Source organism: Aspergillus nomiae (assembly GCF_001204775.2).
Source record: "Aspergillus nomiae NRRL 13137 chromosome Unknown contig00623, whole genome shotgun sequence".
NCBI lineage: Eukaryota > Fungi > Ascomycota > Eurotiomycetes > Eurotiales > Aspergillaceae > Aspergillus > Aspergillus nomiae.
The window spans coordinates 1-11,775 of NW_015378678.1; the positions used below are offsets into that span (position 1 = coordinate 1).

General features: G+C 46.6%; 4 protein-coding genes across 4 annotated transcripts; 2 read left to right on the forward strand and 2 right to left on the reverse strand.

Moving 5' to 3' along the window:
• Nucleotides 1-275: 275 nt before the first annotated feature.
• ANOM_011159 (uncharacterized protein) lies at nt 276-954 on the forward strand (the record flags this gene model as incomplete). The annotated part of the gene is made up of 4 exons (XM_015556415.1): nt 276-595; nt 655-713; nt 768-832; nt 890-954. Exons 1-4 carry the CDS (start codon nt 374-376, stop codon nt 952-954), a joined length of 411 nt encoding a protein of 136 aa, XP_015401289.1. The 5' UTR covers nt 276-373.
• A 247-nt stretch (nt 955-1,201) lies between these two features.
• Nucleotides 1,202-3,102, reverse strand: ANOM_011160 (putative LMBR1 domain protein; the record flags this gene model as incomplete). Its single annotated transcript, XM_015556416.1, has 3 exons — nt 1,202-1,392; nt 1,457-2,464; nt 2,553-3,102. 3 exons carry the CDS (start codon nt 3,100-3,102, stop codon nt 1,202-1,204), a joined length of 1,749 nt encoding a protein of 582 aa, XP_015401287.1.
• A 507-nt stretch (nt 3,103-3,609) lies between these two features.
• ANOM_011161 (cleavage/polyadenylation factor CFT1) lies at nt 3,610-8,283 on the forward strand (the record flags this gene model as incomplete). Its single annotated transcript, XM_015556417.1, has 9 exons — nt 3,610-4,885; nt 4,969-5,574; nt 5,629-5,942; nt 6,031-6,198; nt 6,686-6,884; nt 6,935-7,010; nt 7,075-7,528; nt 7,595-7,742; nt 7,802-8,283. 9 exons carry the CDS (start codon nt 3,610-3,612, stop codon nt 8,281-8,283), a joined length of 3,723 nt encoding a protein of 1,240 aa, XP_015401288.1.
• A 980-nt stretch (nt 8,284-9,263) lies between these two features.
• On the reverse strand, nt 9,264-11,107 carry ANOM_011162 (transcriptional regulator PacG/VIB-1; the record flags this gene model as incomplete). Its single annotated transcript, XM_015556418.1, has 2 exons — nt 9,264-10,893; nt 10,962-11,107. 2 exons carry the CDS (start codon nt 11,105-11,107, stop codon nt 9,264-9,266), a joined length of 1,776 nt encoding a protein of 591 aa, XP_015401286.1.
• Between the last annotated feature and the right edge of the window lie 668 nt (nt 11,108-11,775).

Here is an 11,775-nt window from a genome sequence, read left to right on the forward strand (position 1 = left end):
TTGCTATCTCTGGTTGTTGAGATAACTGGATTATAAAAGTACCATTTTATATGGAATACAATGTGGCCCGCTTGACCTACATCCATGATGGCCCGCTCACCTACCGGTTACGTTAACTACATATTAGTACTAGTAGTAAATTGTTGAGGCCGTTCTTTAATTGGTTGCGACAGTCCACTCCCGCCTGTGGCATTCGTCCACTTCCTAACTTTAAATTCCCTGTGAAGCTATCAATCTAGCAATCCATGATACTCTTGAGCTCCATGAACCTACACATTCGCTTCTAGAGATTCTCTTGAATCGAGGCCAAATTCTTCAGCCATTGCACTTCTAGGGTGGTAAATCGGCTCATATGTGAGCCCTTCCACTAAACATGGACCCGGCGGATAAGAATGATTCTACTGAGTACTTACCACAATTGCTTCAACAAAAGCGGAGCATCAGCGTGTATGAAGTCCCAAGGAATTTGACCCCGTCATCCGAAGATCTTAAAAATTACGACTGGGGGCATCTCCAAGAACATTACGCCAACGCGATGGAGAAACACGGAACAGCTGAAGAAGACTTGCGAGCTCAGATCTCGAAGCTGCTAGAGGTTCCTCTATCGTACTCCGTCCGGGAAGTCATCCTCTAATAATCATGTTATTGTTATAGGTTTTCATGGCGTGGTCTCAAACTACAGTTATTCGTGATGAAGCTAGAGCGCTAAAGAGGTTCGATTAAAGTACGAGGTTGTAGTACGATGTGAGGCTTATTAATCTTGATAGGTTCAAAACGCAAATGCAGCACGTACAGAATTCGGAGGAGGATTTAGAGAAGAAACGGAAGCACTGTACGTCATTAATGCTTTCCTACGAAGCAATAATCCGATTTCTAACTCTTCAGGTAGATGTCGATGTTGTAAAGGCGTTCGAAAGCGCTCTTGCGCTTCTGAATGACCGCATAAGACCCTGAAGGCAGTGGTTGTCTATAATAACTTCATCTCCAGTCCTATTTTTTCTGTCTTGTAGGATTTTCAATAGGTGTTACCGAACTCAATTACCTAGCAGGGTGTGATCCCCCTTATTGTTACCTGAAATTATACAAATATGCCCACAATCAGCTGGCAGTCCACCCTCCTTCTGCTGCCACTGAGTGGAAAAACAAAGAAATAAAAAAGGGGAGGAAGGATGCGAGGAAGTAAAGTATCCCTACAGTAACCCTAAGCTCCGGCTCGGCCAACGTCATTCTGCCTTAGCCTAGTAGTGATGTCCTGCCAGATAGTGTCAATCTGCCCTCCAGTGCTTGCTAGTAAGCTTTCCTCTTCGGCCTCTTCAGCATCCTCATCGAGCTGCCGCTCGTCCAATTTCGGAGAGCACAAGAGAGCGGTGACCATCACAAATAGATAGATACCTTGATCGCATAACTCGTTAGAGCCCCTAGTTAAAATGATGCAAGAGAGGTAAAGAATCCCTACCTAAGAAAGCGAATTGGGCCCAGAAGAACATGGCACCGAAAAAGGGAAAATTTATCGTCACACGGTTAAGAAATGTGCTGGCAACGCTTGGAGTGCAGACTTGCTTGGCGGCCAAACTATCTGCCACCTCAGAGCATGGCCTAATAAGGTGTTTAGCACCTGAACAATCTGGCTGTTTTTCAGGAAAGCCGAGTTCTCGATCACAGAAGGTTTGGGGCCCATAAGTTGCGTACTGAGGAGCAAGTATTATCGATGTTGAATAGTTCAAAGCTAGTATGATCAACATCAACATAGCCGTTGCTAACAAAAGAGCCTGGGGTGACGTGTGGCCTTTTCGGATTTGGAAGATTTTGATCCAAAGAAATCGGATGCCAATTGCAGAAATGCCGACGATGGAGCTGCTGAATAAAAATAAGACAAGCATCGTGAAAATGACGTAGTCTACTGGAAATGCTTTGGCGGATTGAACAAGAACCCAGTTAATGGGGTTGAAAACATTGATATGTCCAAGAATGTATCCACATTGTTGTTTGCAGAACGAGTTCTTGGCCTTATCGATCGCCGTCAAAAGCATAGATATCCATATAATAAGCGCAACAAGTGAAAGAATGACGCCGGATAAAAGTCGGAATGGACGGAATATAGCTTCAATTTTTAGCCACAATCGCATTAATCGGGTTTGGTCTTTGCCCTCGGCTTCATCCGCCAAGCGTTGTCGACGGACGAGCGTTCGTTCTTCCCTCACAAGAGTATCCAGCTCTCTACGGTCTTTTGAAGACAAAAGTCCCGGATTACCTCTGCAGCGACCTTCTAACTGGCGCTGTCGTTCCCGATTCGACCCAAGCTGAACGGCTGTAGTCGCTTGTAATGTCGGGCTTGAAACTGACGGGCCTTCTTTGATTAAGGTAATTGGGAATAGAGCTAGACCCGTGGAAGTATATAAAACATAAAAGCAGAGACCTATGGTTATCAGCAACCCAAGAGCAAATGTAAGGGCACGCTCGCCACCTGCGGTAGGAACTTATTAGCGACAGCACCCCATGGTACATGATATACCGGCTGAAGGCACAATAACTAGGAGGAGTTCCAAGCTTACGGCTTTGGGTCAGGAGGTTCTTGAAATAATCCAGACCACCACCATTCCCATCTTTCGCAGTAGGCGCGAAGAACCCAACGAGAAACAGCACAACCACTATCGCAAGGAAAGAGACTGTGTATCTAAAAGCAGCCCAAAACCGCTGCCCAAGTGACTGTTCTCCTGCTTCGGATGCCACTTCGTCGTACTCTTCGTACCAAAAATAAATGAAAGGAATCACAATGAGGCAGAGGAGGGCGTCCAAAGAGTATAGGAAGTAATACCCAACTTTCAAGTACAATAGGATCCTATCTACTTCTTTTTGAGTAGCCCAGTCCTGTCGCCGACCCAGAGCCGGAGAATTCGTAGATGAGACCAGAGCAACGTCGACTGGTACCAAGAGAACAGTCGCAAGAAGGGTGGTGACAGCAAAGATACAAGTCAGTATTACCGATGGACAGCGATCCCGAGGGGTTTGGTAAGCATAAATAAATATAGAGGCCACTGCAACCAATACAGCTACCATAATTGCATATACAACCCAAATAAGGGACGTTTGCAGGAGCGCCATGTTGGATCTTGGATCTCACATGGGAGAGAACTCCGTTCGAGGGTTCAAGTTAAGAAGTGATTACAAGGACCTGTTGAGAATACATGAGTACCTAACAATAAATATATGCAACAATCACAAGGAATACTCAACACTTGCCATAACATACCTAAAATTGAGATGATTATATTAAGAGAATATCATTGACGGCATCGCGAAGAAGTTCTAAACGCGTCTTACGTCATCGCATCGTGGAGCTTAGATTGATCACGTGTTACTTCCGTAGCTCCCAGGTTTTGGCGATGTCCCTGATGTACATAAATAGCACCAAGCAGCTTCGCTTGTTGTTCAAGAATCTTGGAATAAAATCATCTACAGTGAATAACTTAGTTACTTCCAGCTCTGTTGATCTGCTTTTACATTATTTAAGAAATGGTTCTTGCATAAAGTCAGTTGAAGAGAAAGAAACATAAGCAGGGAGGAACAAGAGGGAGGTTCGAACATCTCTCATTTGATTTTGATTACCAAATGCAGTGTTATACTGAGCTCTTACCTCCCACTGGGGTCACTCATTCGTTGGCACTTCCTTTTACCTCTGAATCAGCGAACAACTTGGTGGTTGCTAGAACTTCTCGTCTCCAGATATTTTCTTTGCTTAATGTTGACCCTCAACCTGGAGGCGCCGAAGAACAGGGTGTCTCAAAGCTGATCTTAGAGAGGGAATATGCTCTTCCAGGAACAGTAGCAGATCTATGCCGGGTTAAACTCTTGAATACCAAGAGTGGCGGCGAAGCTATTTTGCTTGCCTTCCGAAGCGCCAAACTTGCTTTGATCGAATGGGACCCGCGACGGTATGGCATCTGCACAATCTCTATCCATTATTATGAGCGGGATGATTCGACTAGTAGTCCATGGGTACCTGATTTGAGCAGTTGCGGCAGCATCCTTAGTGTGGACCCAAGCAGTAGATGTGCGGTTTTCAACTTCGGGATCCGGAATCTCGCTATCCTTCCTTTCCACCAGCCTGGGGATGACCTGGTGATGGATGATTATGGCGAACTTGACGAGCAGAGACTTGGCAGCCATGGGCCAGGAAGTGGCACTGATTGTGATTTGACCAAAGAAAGCACCATGCATGGGACGCCGTACACGTCTTCTTTTGTGCTCCCTTTGGCGACGTTGGATCCATCAATACTACACCCCATAAGTCTCGCATTCCTATATGAATATAGGGAGCCGACATTTGGTATTTTGTACTCGCAGGTTGCTACGTCTAATGCGCTTCTTCATGAAAGGAAAGATGTTGTTTTCTATACAGTTTTCACACTGGACCTAGAGCAGCGAGCATCAACGACCCTACTTTCCGTGTCTAGATTGCCTAGTGACTTGTTTAAAGTGGTAGCCCTTCCTCCTCCTGTTGGAGGTGCCCTGCTCATTGGGTCTAACGAGCTTGTTCACGTTGACCAAGCGGGGAAAACCAATGCAGTGGGGGTTAATGAGTTCTCTAGGCAGGTTTCGTCTTTTTCAATGACGGATCAATCAGACCTAGCACTTCGCCTTGAAGGCTGCATCGTTGAGCGCCTTTCTGAGACCAATGGAGACTTACTTTTGGTACCAAACACCGGAGACTTAGTCCTTGTCAAATTTAGGCTAGACGGCAGGTCGGTATCGGGCATCTCAGTTCATCCAGTTCCTCCCCATGCCGGCGGAGACATTGTGAAATCCGCTGCTTCGTCATCGGCTTTCCTTGGCGATAAGAGAGTTTTTTGGGAAGTGAAGATGCCGATTCACTACTTCTGGGCTGGTCAGTTCCATCCTCAGGCACTAAGAAGCTCCGACCTCAGGCAAGGCATACGGAAGAGGATTCTGGGGGATTTTCTGACGAAGATCAGAGTGAAGATGATGTTTATGAAGATGATCTTTATGCTACGGTGCCAGAAGTCGTGGTAGACGGTCGCCGTCCCTCTGCAGAGTCGTCCGGCTCTAACCTGTACAACTTTCGGGAATACGACAGACTTTTGAATATTGGTCCTTTGAAAGATATTGCTTTCGGAAGGTCTTTCACAAACCTTGGCGCGGAAGAAAATGCCAGCAATGGTTCGGGCCTGGAATTGGTAGCTTCCCAAGGGTGGGATAGAAGCGGTGGCCTGGCTGTTATGAAGCGCGGGCTCGAGCTCCAAGTGCTCAATTCCATGAGAACAGACTCGGCCCGTTGTGTCTGGACAGCCTCTGTAGCTCATAGGGACGAAGCCGTATCTAAGAACACCACGCAAGGTGAAGAACGAGAATTGCATCATTATGTTGTCGTCTCAAAAGCAACGAGTGTCGACAGGGAACAGTCTGAAGTTTTTCGGGTGGAGGGACAGGAACTGAGGCCGTTCCGAGCCCCGGAATTCAACCCAAACGAGGATGTAACCATTGATATTGCAACGTTAACAAGCAAAAACAGAGTGGTTCAGATCTTGAGAAATGAAGTTCGAAGCTATGATGGCGGTGAGTTTACCCTCCTGATAGCGCCTATACGACGAAAGTAATTTAATGAAATAGACTTGGGCTTGGCTCAGATCTATCCTGTATGGGATGAAGATACTAGCGAAGAACGGATGGCCATTACCACTAGCCTTGTGGATCCGTACGTCGCGATACTCCGCGATGATTCAACGTTATTACTTCTCCAAGCAGACGATAGCGGAGATCTCGATGAAGTCGAGTTGAATGAACAGATGGCGAATTCAAAGTGGACCTCGTGCTGCTTGTACTTCGACAAAACTGGGATCTTCTCCTCTATGAGGGCAACCTCGAACGAGTCGACTCAAAGAAACATGACTCTTTTCCTAATGACCCAGGATTGCCGTTTATTTGTGAGTTACGCAGTACCTTCTCACAAATGAAGTTGTACCATTTTTCTTCTAGTGTGGAACCTGGACACATCTAATACAACATCTTTAGATATATCGGCTTCCTGATCAGAAACTATTAGCGATAATCGAAGGTGTCGATTGTCTGCCGCCCATTTTGTCAAGTGAACCTCCGAAGCGGTCAACTACACGCGAAGCCTTGACCGAAGTTGTTGTTGCTGACCTTGGAGACACCTGGAGCAGCTTTCCTTACCTAATTGTATGAACTTGACGAATCCCTTGTTGAAGCCTTTTTCTGGGTTTCTTGGTTGACGGAATCAATGCAGATACGCAGCAGACATGATGACCTTGCCGTATACAGACCGTTTATATCCACTACAAAGTCTGCAAGGGAATCACACGCTGACCTAAAGTTCCTAAAAGAGACAAATTCGGATTTGCCAAGAATAGCCCCAGGCGTGGAAGATCATTTGTCAAATGAGGAAGCAATGAAAAGCACACCATTGCGCATTATATCCAATGTTTCAGGACTCAGCGCAGTATTCAGGCCAGGTGTTTCACCGGGATTTATAGTCAAAACTTCGCCAAGTTCTCCACATTTTCTGTGCCTTAGAGGAGGATATGCACAGTGTCTTAGCAAGTTTGAAATTTCCGAATGTGGAGAAGGCTTTATCCTCCTGGATTCTAAGGTGCTTCGCTTCATACTTCTCTCCCTAACATACTGCATACTGAATTTTTTCATACAGGGTGTTGTTCATGTGTGTCGAGTGCCTCTTGGTGTTCAGCTTGACTATTCGTGGGCAATACAACAGATACCCATTGGAGAGCAAGTTGATCACCTAGCCTACTCTTCGTCATCTGGCATGTATGTCCTAGGAACTTCTCACAGGACAGAATTCAAGTTACCTGACGATGATGAGTTACATCCCGAGTGGCGTAATGAAAGTGTGTCTAGCACCTGTTGACGTCTGTACAGTGTGCTGATAATATCACAGTGACCTCGTTCTTTCCTGAAGTGCAGCGAAGCTCTCTAAAAGTCGTGAGTCCGAAAACGTGGACCGTCGTTGATAGGTATGAAGCTATTACGAAAAGTCCAATAAGATTTACTAACATTCTATTTTCTTTCACCTGGAAGTTATCTATTGGGCCCTGCCGAGCATGTGATGGCGGTAAAAAACATGAGCCTTGAGATCTCTGAGAACACACATGAGCGTAAGGATATGATCGTTGTGGGAACAGCATTTGCAAGAGGCGAAGACATTGCATCGCGTGGTTGCGTGTACGTCTTTGAAGTCATCAAGGTCGTCCCTGATCCTGAGAGGCCGGAGACAGACCGTAAATTGAGACTCGTAGGCAAAGAGCCGGTAAAAGGAGCAGTAACCGCCTTGTCCGAAATCGGTGGCCAGGGCTTTCTGATAGTCGCACAGGGACAGAAATGCATTGTCAGAGGCCTCAAAGAAGATGGTAGCCTTCTTCCTGTTGCTTTCATGGACGTGCAGTGCCATGTTAGCGTGGTAAAAGAGCTTAAGGGCACAGGAATGTGCATCATCGCTGATGCTGTGAAAGGGCTTTGGTTTGCGGGCTACTCAGTAAGTTCTTAGTTCTCAAAAAGAGGGACCCAAGGGACAATAGATCTGACAACATTGTGTATCCAGGAAGAGCCTTATAAAATGAGCCTCTTCGCAAAGGATCTGGATTATCTCGAGGTCCTGGCAGCAGATTTCCTTCCTGATGACAACAAGCTGTTCATTCTCATCGCTGACAGTGACTGCAACCTTCATGTGCTCCAATATGACCCTGAAGGTGTGTCACATTGCCTTTTGTCAAGATAGTTCCGCAAGCAGTCCACTGATAAGGAATAGATCCAAAATCGTCCAATGGCGATAGACTACTGAGTCGCAGCAAATTCCATACAGGTAACTTCATCTCGACGTTGACGCTCTTGCCGCGGACTTCAGTCTCCTCCGAGCAAATGATCTCTGATGTTGAAGCGATGGAGATTGACGTCAAAATTCCTCGCCACCAAATGCTCATTACCTCCCAAAACGGATCCGTTGGCCTCGTCACATGTGTCTCCGAAGAGTCCTACCGTCGATTGTCCGCTTTACAATCTCAACTGACAAACACTATTGAGCATCCATGCGGTCTCAATCCTCGGGCTTTTCGGGCAGTGGAAAGCGACGGCACTGCAGGCAGGGGAATGCTCGATGGAAAGCTTCTCTTCCAATGGCTAGACATGAGCAAGCAACGCAAGGTGGAAATAGCGAGTCGTGTTGGAGCAAATGAATGGGAGATCAAAGCAGATTTTGAAGCTATTAGTGGCGAAGGGCTTGGATACCTGTAATGGTAAGCAGCCTGAGTCAATAACAGCTTCGGAATACCTACCATAGAATGAATATTGATATGGAGGACAGCAAATTTTGGATAAGAACTATGCTTATATCTTTTCGACATGTTCGAGAGTTAGCTAGTCGCAAGATAAGACTTAATGCGATGCTATGGCGTTCTTTTCTTCCTAGTTATATGTTGAGTTATGGGCTGAAAGATTAAATACGCGACTTCAAGATCGAGTAGTATCCTGTTGTCTTCTTCACGTTTTCAATGCTGTGTAAAACTTGATGTCGCTCCACAACTATTATTGACCAGAGAGATACCTATCAACCAGCAGACAGGATAGCGAAAGGCATACGTTTGAACGGCGAAAATTGAACCCCCCTGGCTGAGCCAATGGTAACGGAATCTTTTGGTATACAACAAGCGCACCAAAAAATATATATAAAATATAAGAATAAATAAAAGTAAAGGAAAAGAAAGGAAAATGAAAGGTAAGAGCATAAAGGAAAGAAAGAAAGAGAGCTCAAGACGGCCAGCCGATTGTCACCTTTCCTCTGTGGTTCCTTGGCCCAAGGTGCCCTAATCCTTCCACATAACATCATGACGCAGGTATATATGTATTACACCAAGAAGGACAAAGACAAAGAATAAAGAATAAAAGAAAGAGTTATTGGGAGCCAGACATCAATAAAGATGAAGAGAAGAGGCCCGGATATCAAGTTTAGACTCCGTCACGCCACAACAAACCCCGCAACTCGTGGTCATTCCATATCTGTACATCTCGAAGAAGGGAAATAAAAACAAAAAAGGGGTGGGAGAGGTTGGTTTTAGCATTTTCTCTAATAAAGATTCCATCCAAATGGACAGATATTGAACCTGGCTCAGGTCGAACGAATTCAAAACTGGCACGTTTCCAGTATTCGGCAGCTCTTAGAAGCGGTTGGACTCTCACCCAGCTACAAGATCATGCACATCCAAACCATCTCTATGCTAGAAAACATCTTCTGCAGCGAAGTATCGCTTACTTCTACCTCGTGTAGCAACAAACTTCATCTCAGGCATATTAGTATGGTGTACCACATGTGGTCGATATACTGCATCCACGGGTGCTTGCCAGTCATCCAAACCCAGTGGAAAATATTCATATAATAAATCAGCACTCTCGTTTGGAAAAGGAAGAGTTGACGCAAAAGGTTGCTGCATATTTGTAGTGTTCAGCAAGGGCAACGATGATGACGTGCTCCTGGTCGGTGGTTGTGGGATCCCATGTGAAAGCTTTCGTATTTTCGCCGGCGGTGCCGAGCCCTCCGTATTGATAATTCTTTGCGGAATCTCACTAGCATACGAGGAAGTCGGTCGGGCAGAGTCATTCAAACGGGAAGAATCGCCACCACCGTCATCATCAAGAAGTGACAAGTTTATCGGAGCTGCGATAGCACTAGCACGTCGTTGCTGAGTTTCTGCTGTCCGCGAATATTCTGGACTGGACTGTGAATAAATAGATGAGCGAGGCAGGGCTGTAGATGGAAGTGCTCCTCCTGTAGACTGGGGGATCTGTGTCCAGTCAGGGGAATCCCGTTGAGCAGTAGTAACGCCGGCCTGGGAAGCCGAGGTCTCCGGTGAGCTGCTCTTCCCTGTAGTCTTAACCTTGGGTGGGGGTTGACCAGAGCGTGGAGCAGTTTCACTGGTGGGCGTACGGTTGATACTGGCCGAGTGGGAAGCTTGCGCATTCTTTCTCGACGCCGCAGCACTACCGCTCAAGGGCAAGTCCTTGCGGGATTGAAAGTTGCGTGGACTGCGGCCCCGAACAATTACGGGTCCCGAGTGCACCTCGCAGATAGGGATTTTGGTGCCCGTAGACAAAGTTGCGACGACCTTTAGCCGAACAACAAAGTGTTGTTGGAGCTCCTTTCTGCGCCCATTGTTGGCAGTTGCCACACGAAACTGGAGCCGCTTCCATGCTATCGGAAAGGTGGCATAGTCTGTATCAAGATCCTGACCGGCCATGATGTCTAAAGGGATCGCGGGAGGTTCTTTTTCAACCTTGAGGTTATTTGGGTTGTTCGTCGTGGTAGGGTGGTTACTGTCTTCGGCAGAAGGATTCGCACTCGCCGCGGGGGTTTTCCAGGGCACAGAGATGATTTTGACAGAATTACCTTCCACAGACTCAGTCGCTGAAACAGTGAGCTCCTGTGCAAGAATCGGTATACGGTCGCCTTGTTCTGTCATAATATAGCGTAAGCTCCGCGGGAGGGTAACCGAGCCCGTGATCTGAAACAAGTTACGACGGTAACACGTTAGCTCCGCACCTTGCTGGGGCGGAGCATTCTCTGCGGGGGATGTGGTCCAAGGCGACTCCGCAAGGAAAAACATGCCATGTAGCTGGGCCGAGAGTGACAGTGAAGTCCTCCGTAACGAGTAATCAAGCAAGGTAAAATTATATACCGGTATCGAAAAGCTCAGTAGTTTGTTGTTATGGTCGATGGACGAATCAGAGGGTTGTTCTGCAGGTGCGGGATCAAAAGGCGTCACCATGTCAGAGAAAGGGTCATCATATCCCGAAGGGAATCGTTTTAGCGGTGCGGATAGACCGGTCTGGGGGAAGGTTATATCATCTCCGCTGATTCAAAAGTAATGTTAGGGCTCTGCCCACAGCAGTAATCATCTGTAGGACGACGAGCTACTCACCTGACAAATGTCTCCGAGTCAAAGTTGGAGCGCTGATCAGGAAGATCCATGCCAGGCATAGAATTGAGATAGTCGGCGCCCTGAATATTGCTGAGCGATAGTGGGCTGGCCAAGTAGGGCATGGCCATGGTGTCGAAGCCCTCCATGGCAAGGGTTAAACACAATTAAGACTTGCAAAATCAGCAAGACAAGAGAAACGATCGCCTGTCTCCTCAAGAAATAACAGGGAAGCGAATTAAACCAGGAAAGGGGACGTAGAGGGAAATAGGTAGTACAATCAACTCCGGGGGCGGAAGAGCAATGACTGTAGAGAACGCGCTAGGAGCTAAGGAGATCTCATAAAAGGTTCGTAGTCCATGGGATGAAATACACGACAGTAATAAGCAAAATAAGTAGTACCGATAGTAATAGTAGTAAGTGACAAAGAATGAGAAGAAACGAAAGGTGATTGAGAGGAGGGGTAGAAGGTAGAGTGAGGGAAAGCAATCACTTGTACTCCGTAGTAAGTCGTGATAGGTGCTATGAAGGAGTCGTGAGTGGATCAGATTGCCCCGAGGTCAGTACGGAGTAGTCGGTGGAGCTTGCTGTGATGTCTCTTTCACAGATAGAAAAAGGAAAAAAAAAAAGAAAAAACGAAAAAAGGAAAAAACAGAGAGAGAAAAGTTCATCCGGAGTCAGTCAATCTAAGTCAATAAAGATAGATAACAAGAGACTAAAGACGGACCCGGCGACGGGGCGGCAGCAGTAGCCGGTGAAGAGGGGCGGAATAGGGAAGATTTCAAGATGTTCAAGGGCTTTGGTTCACTAACGCCCA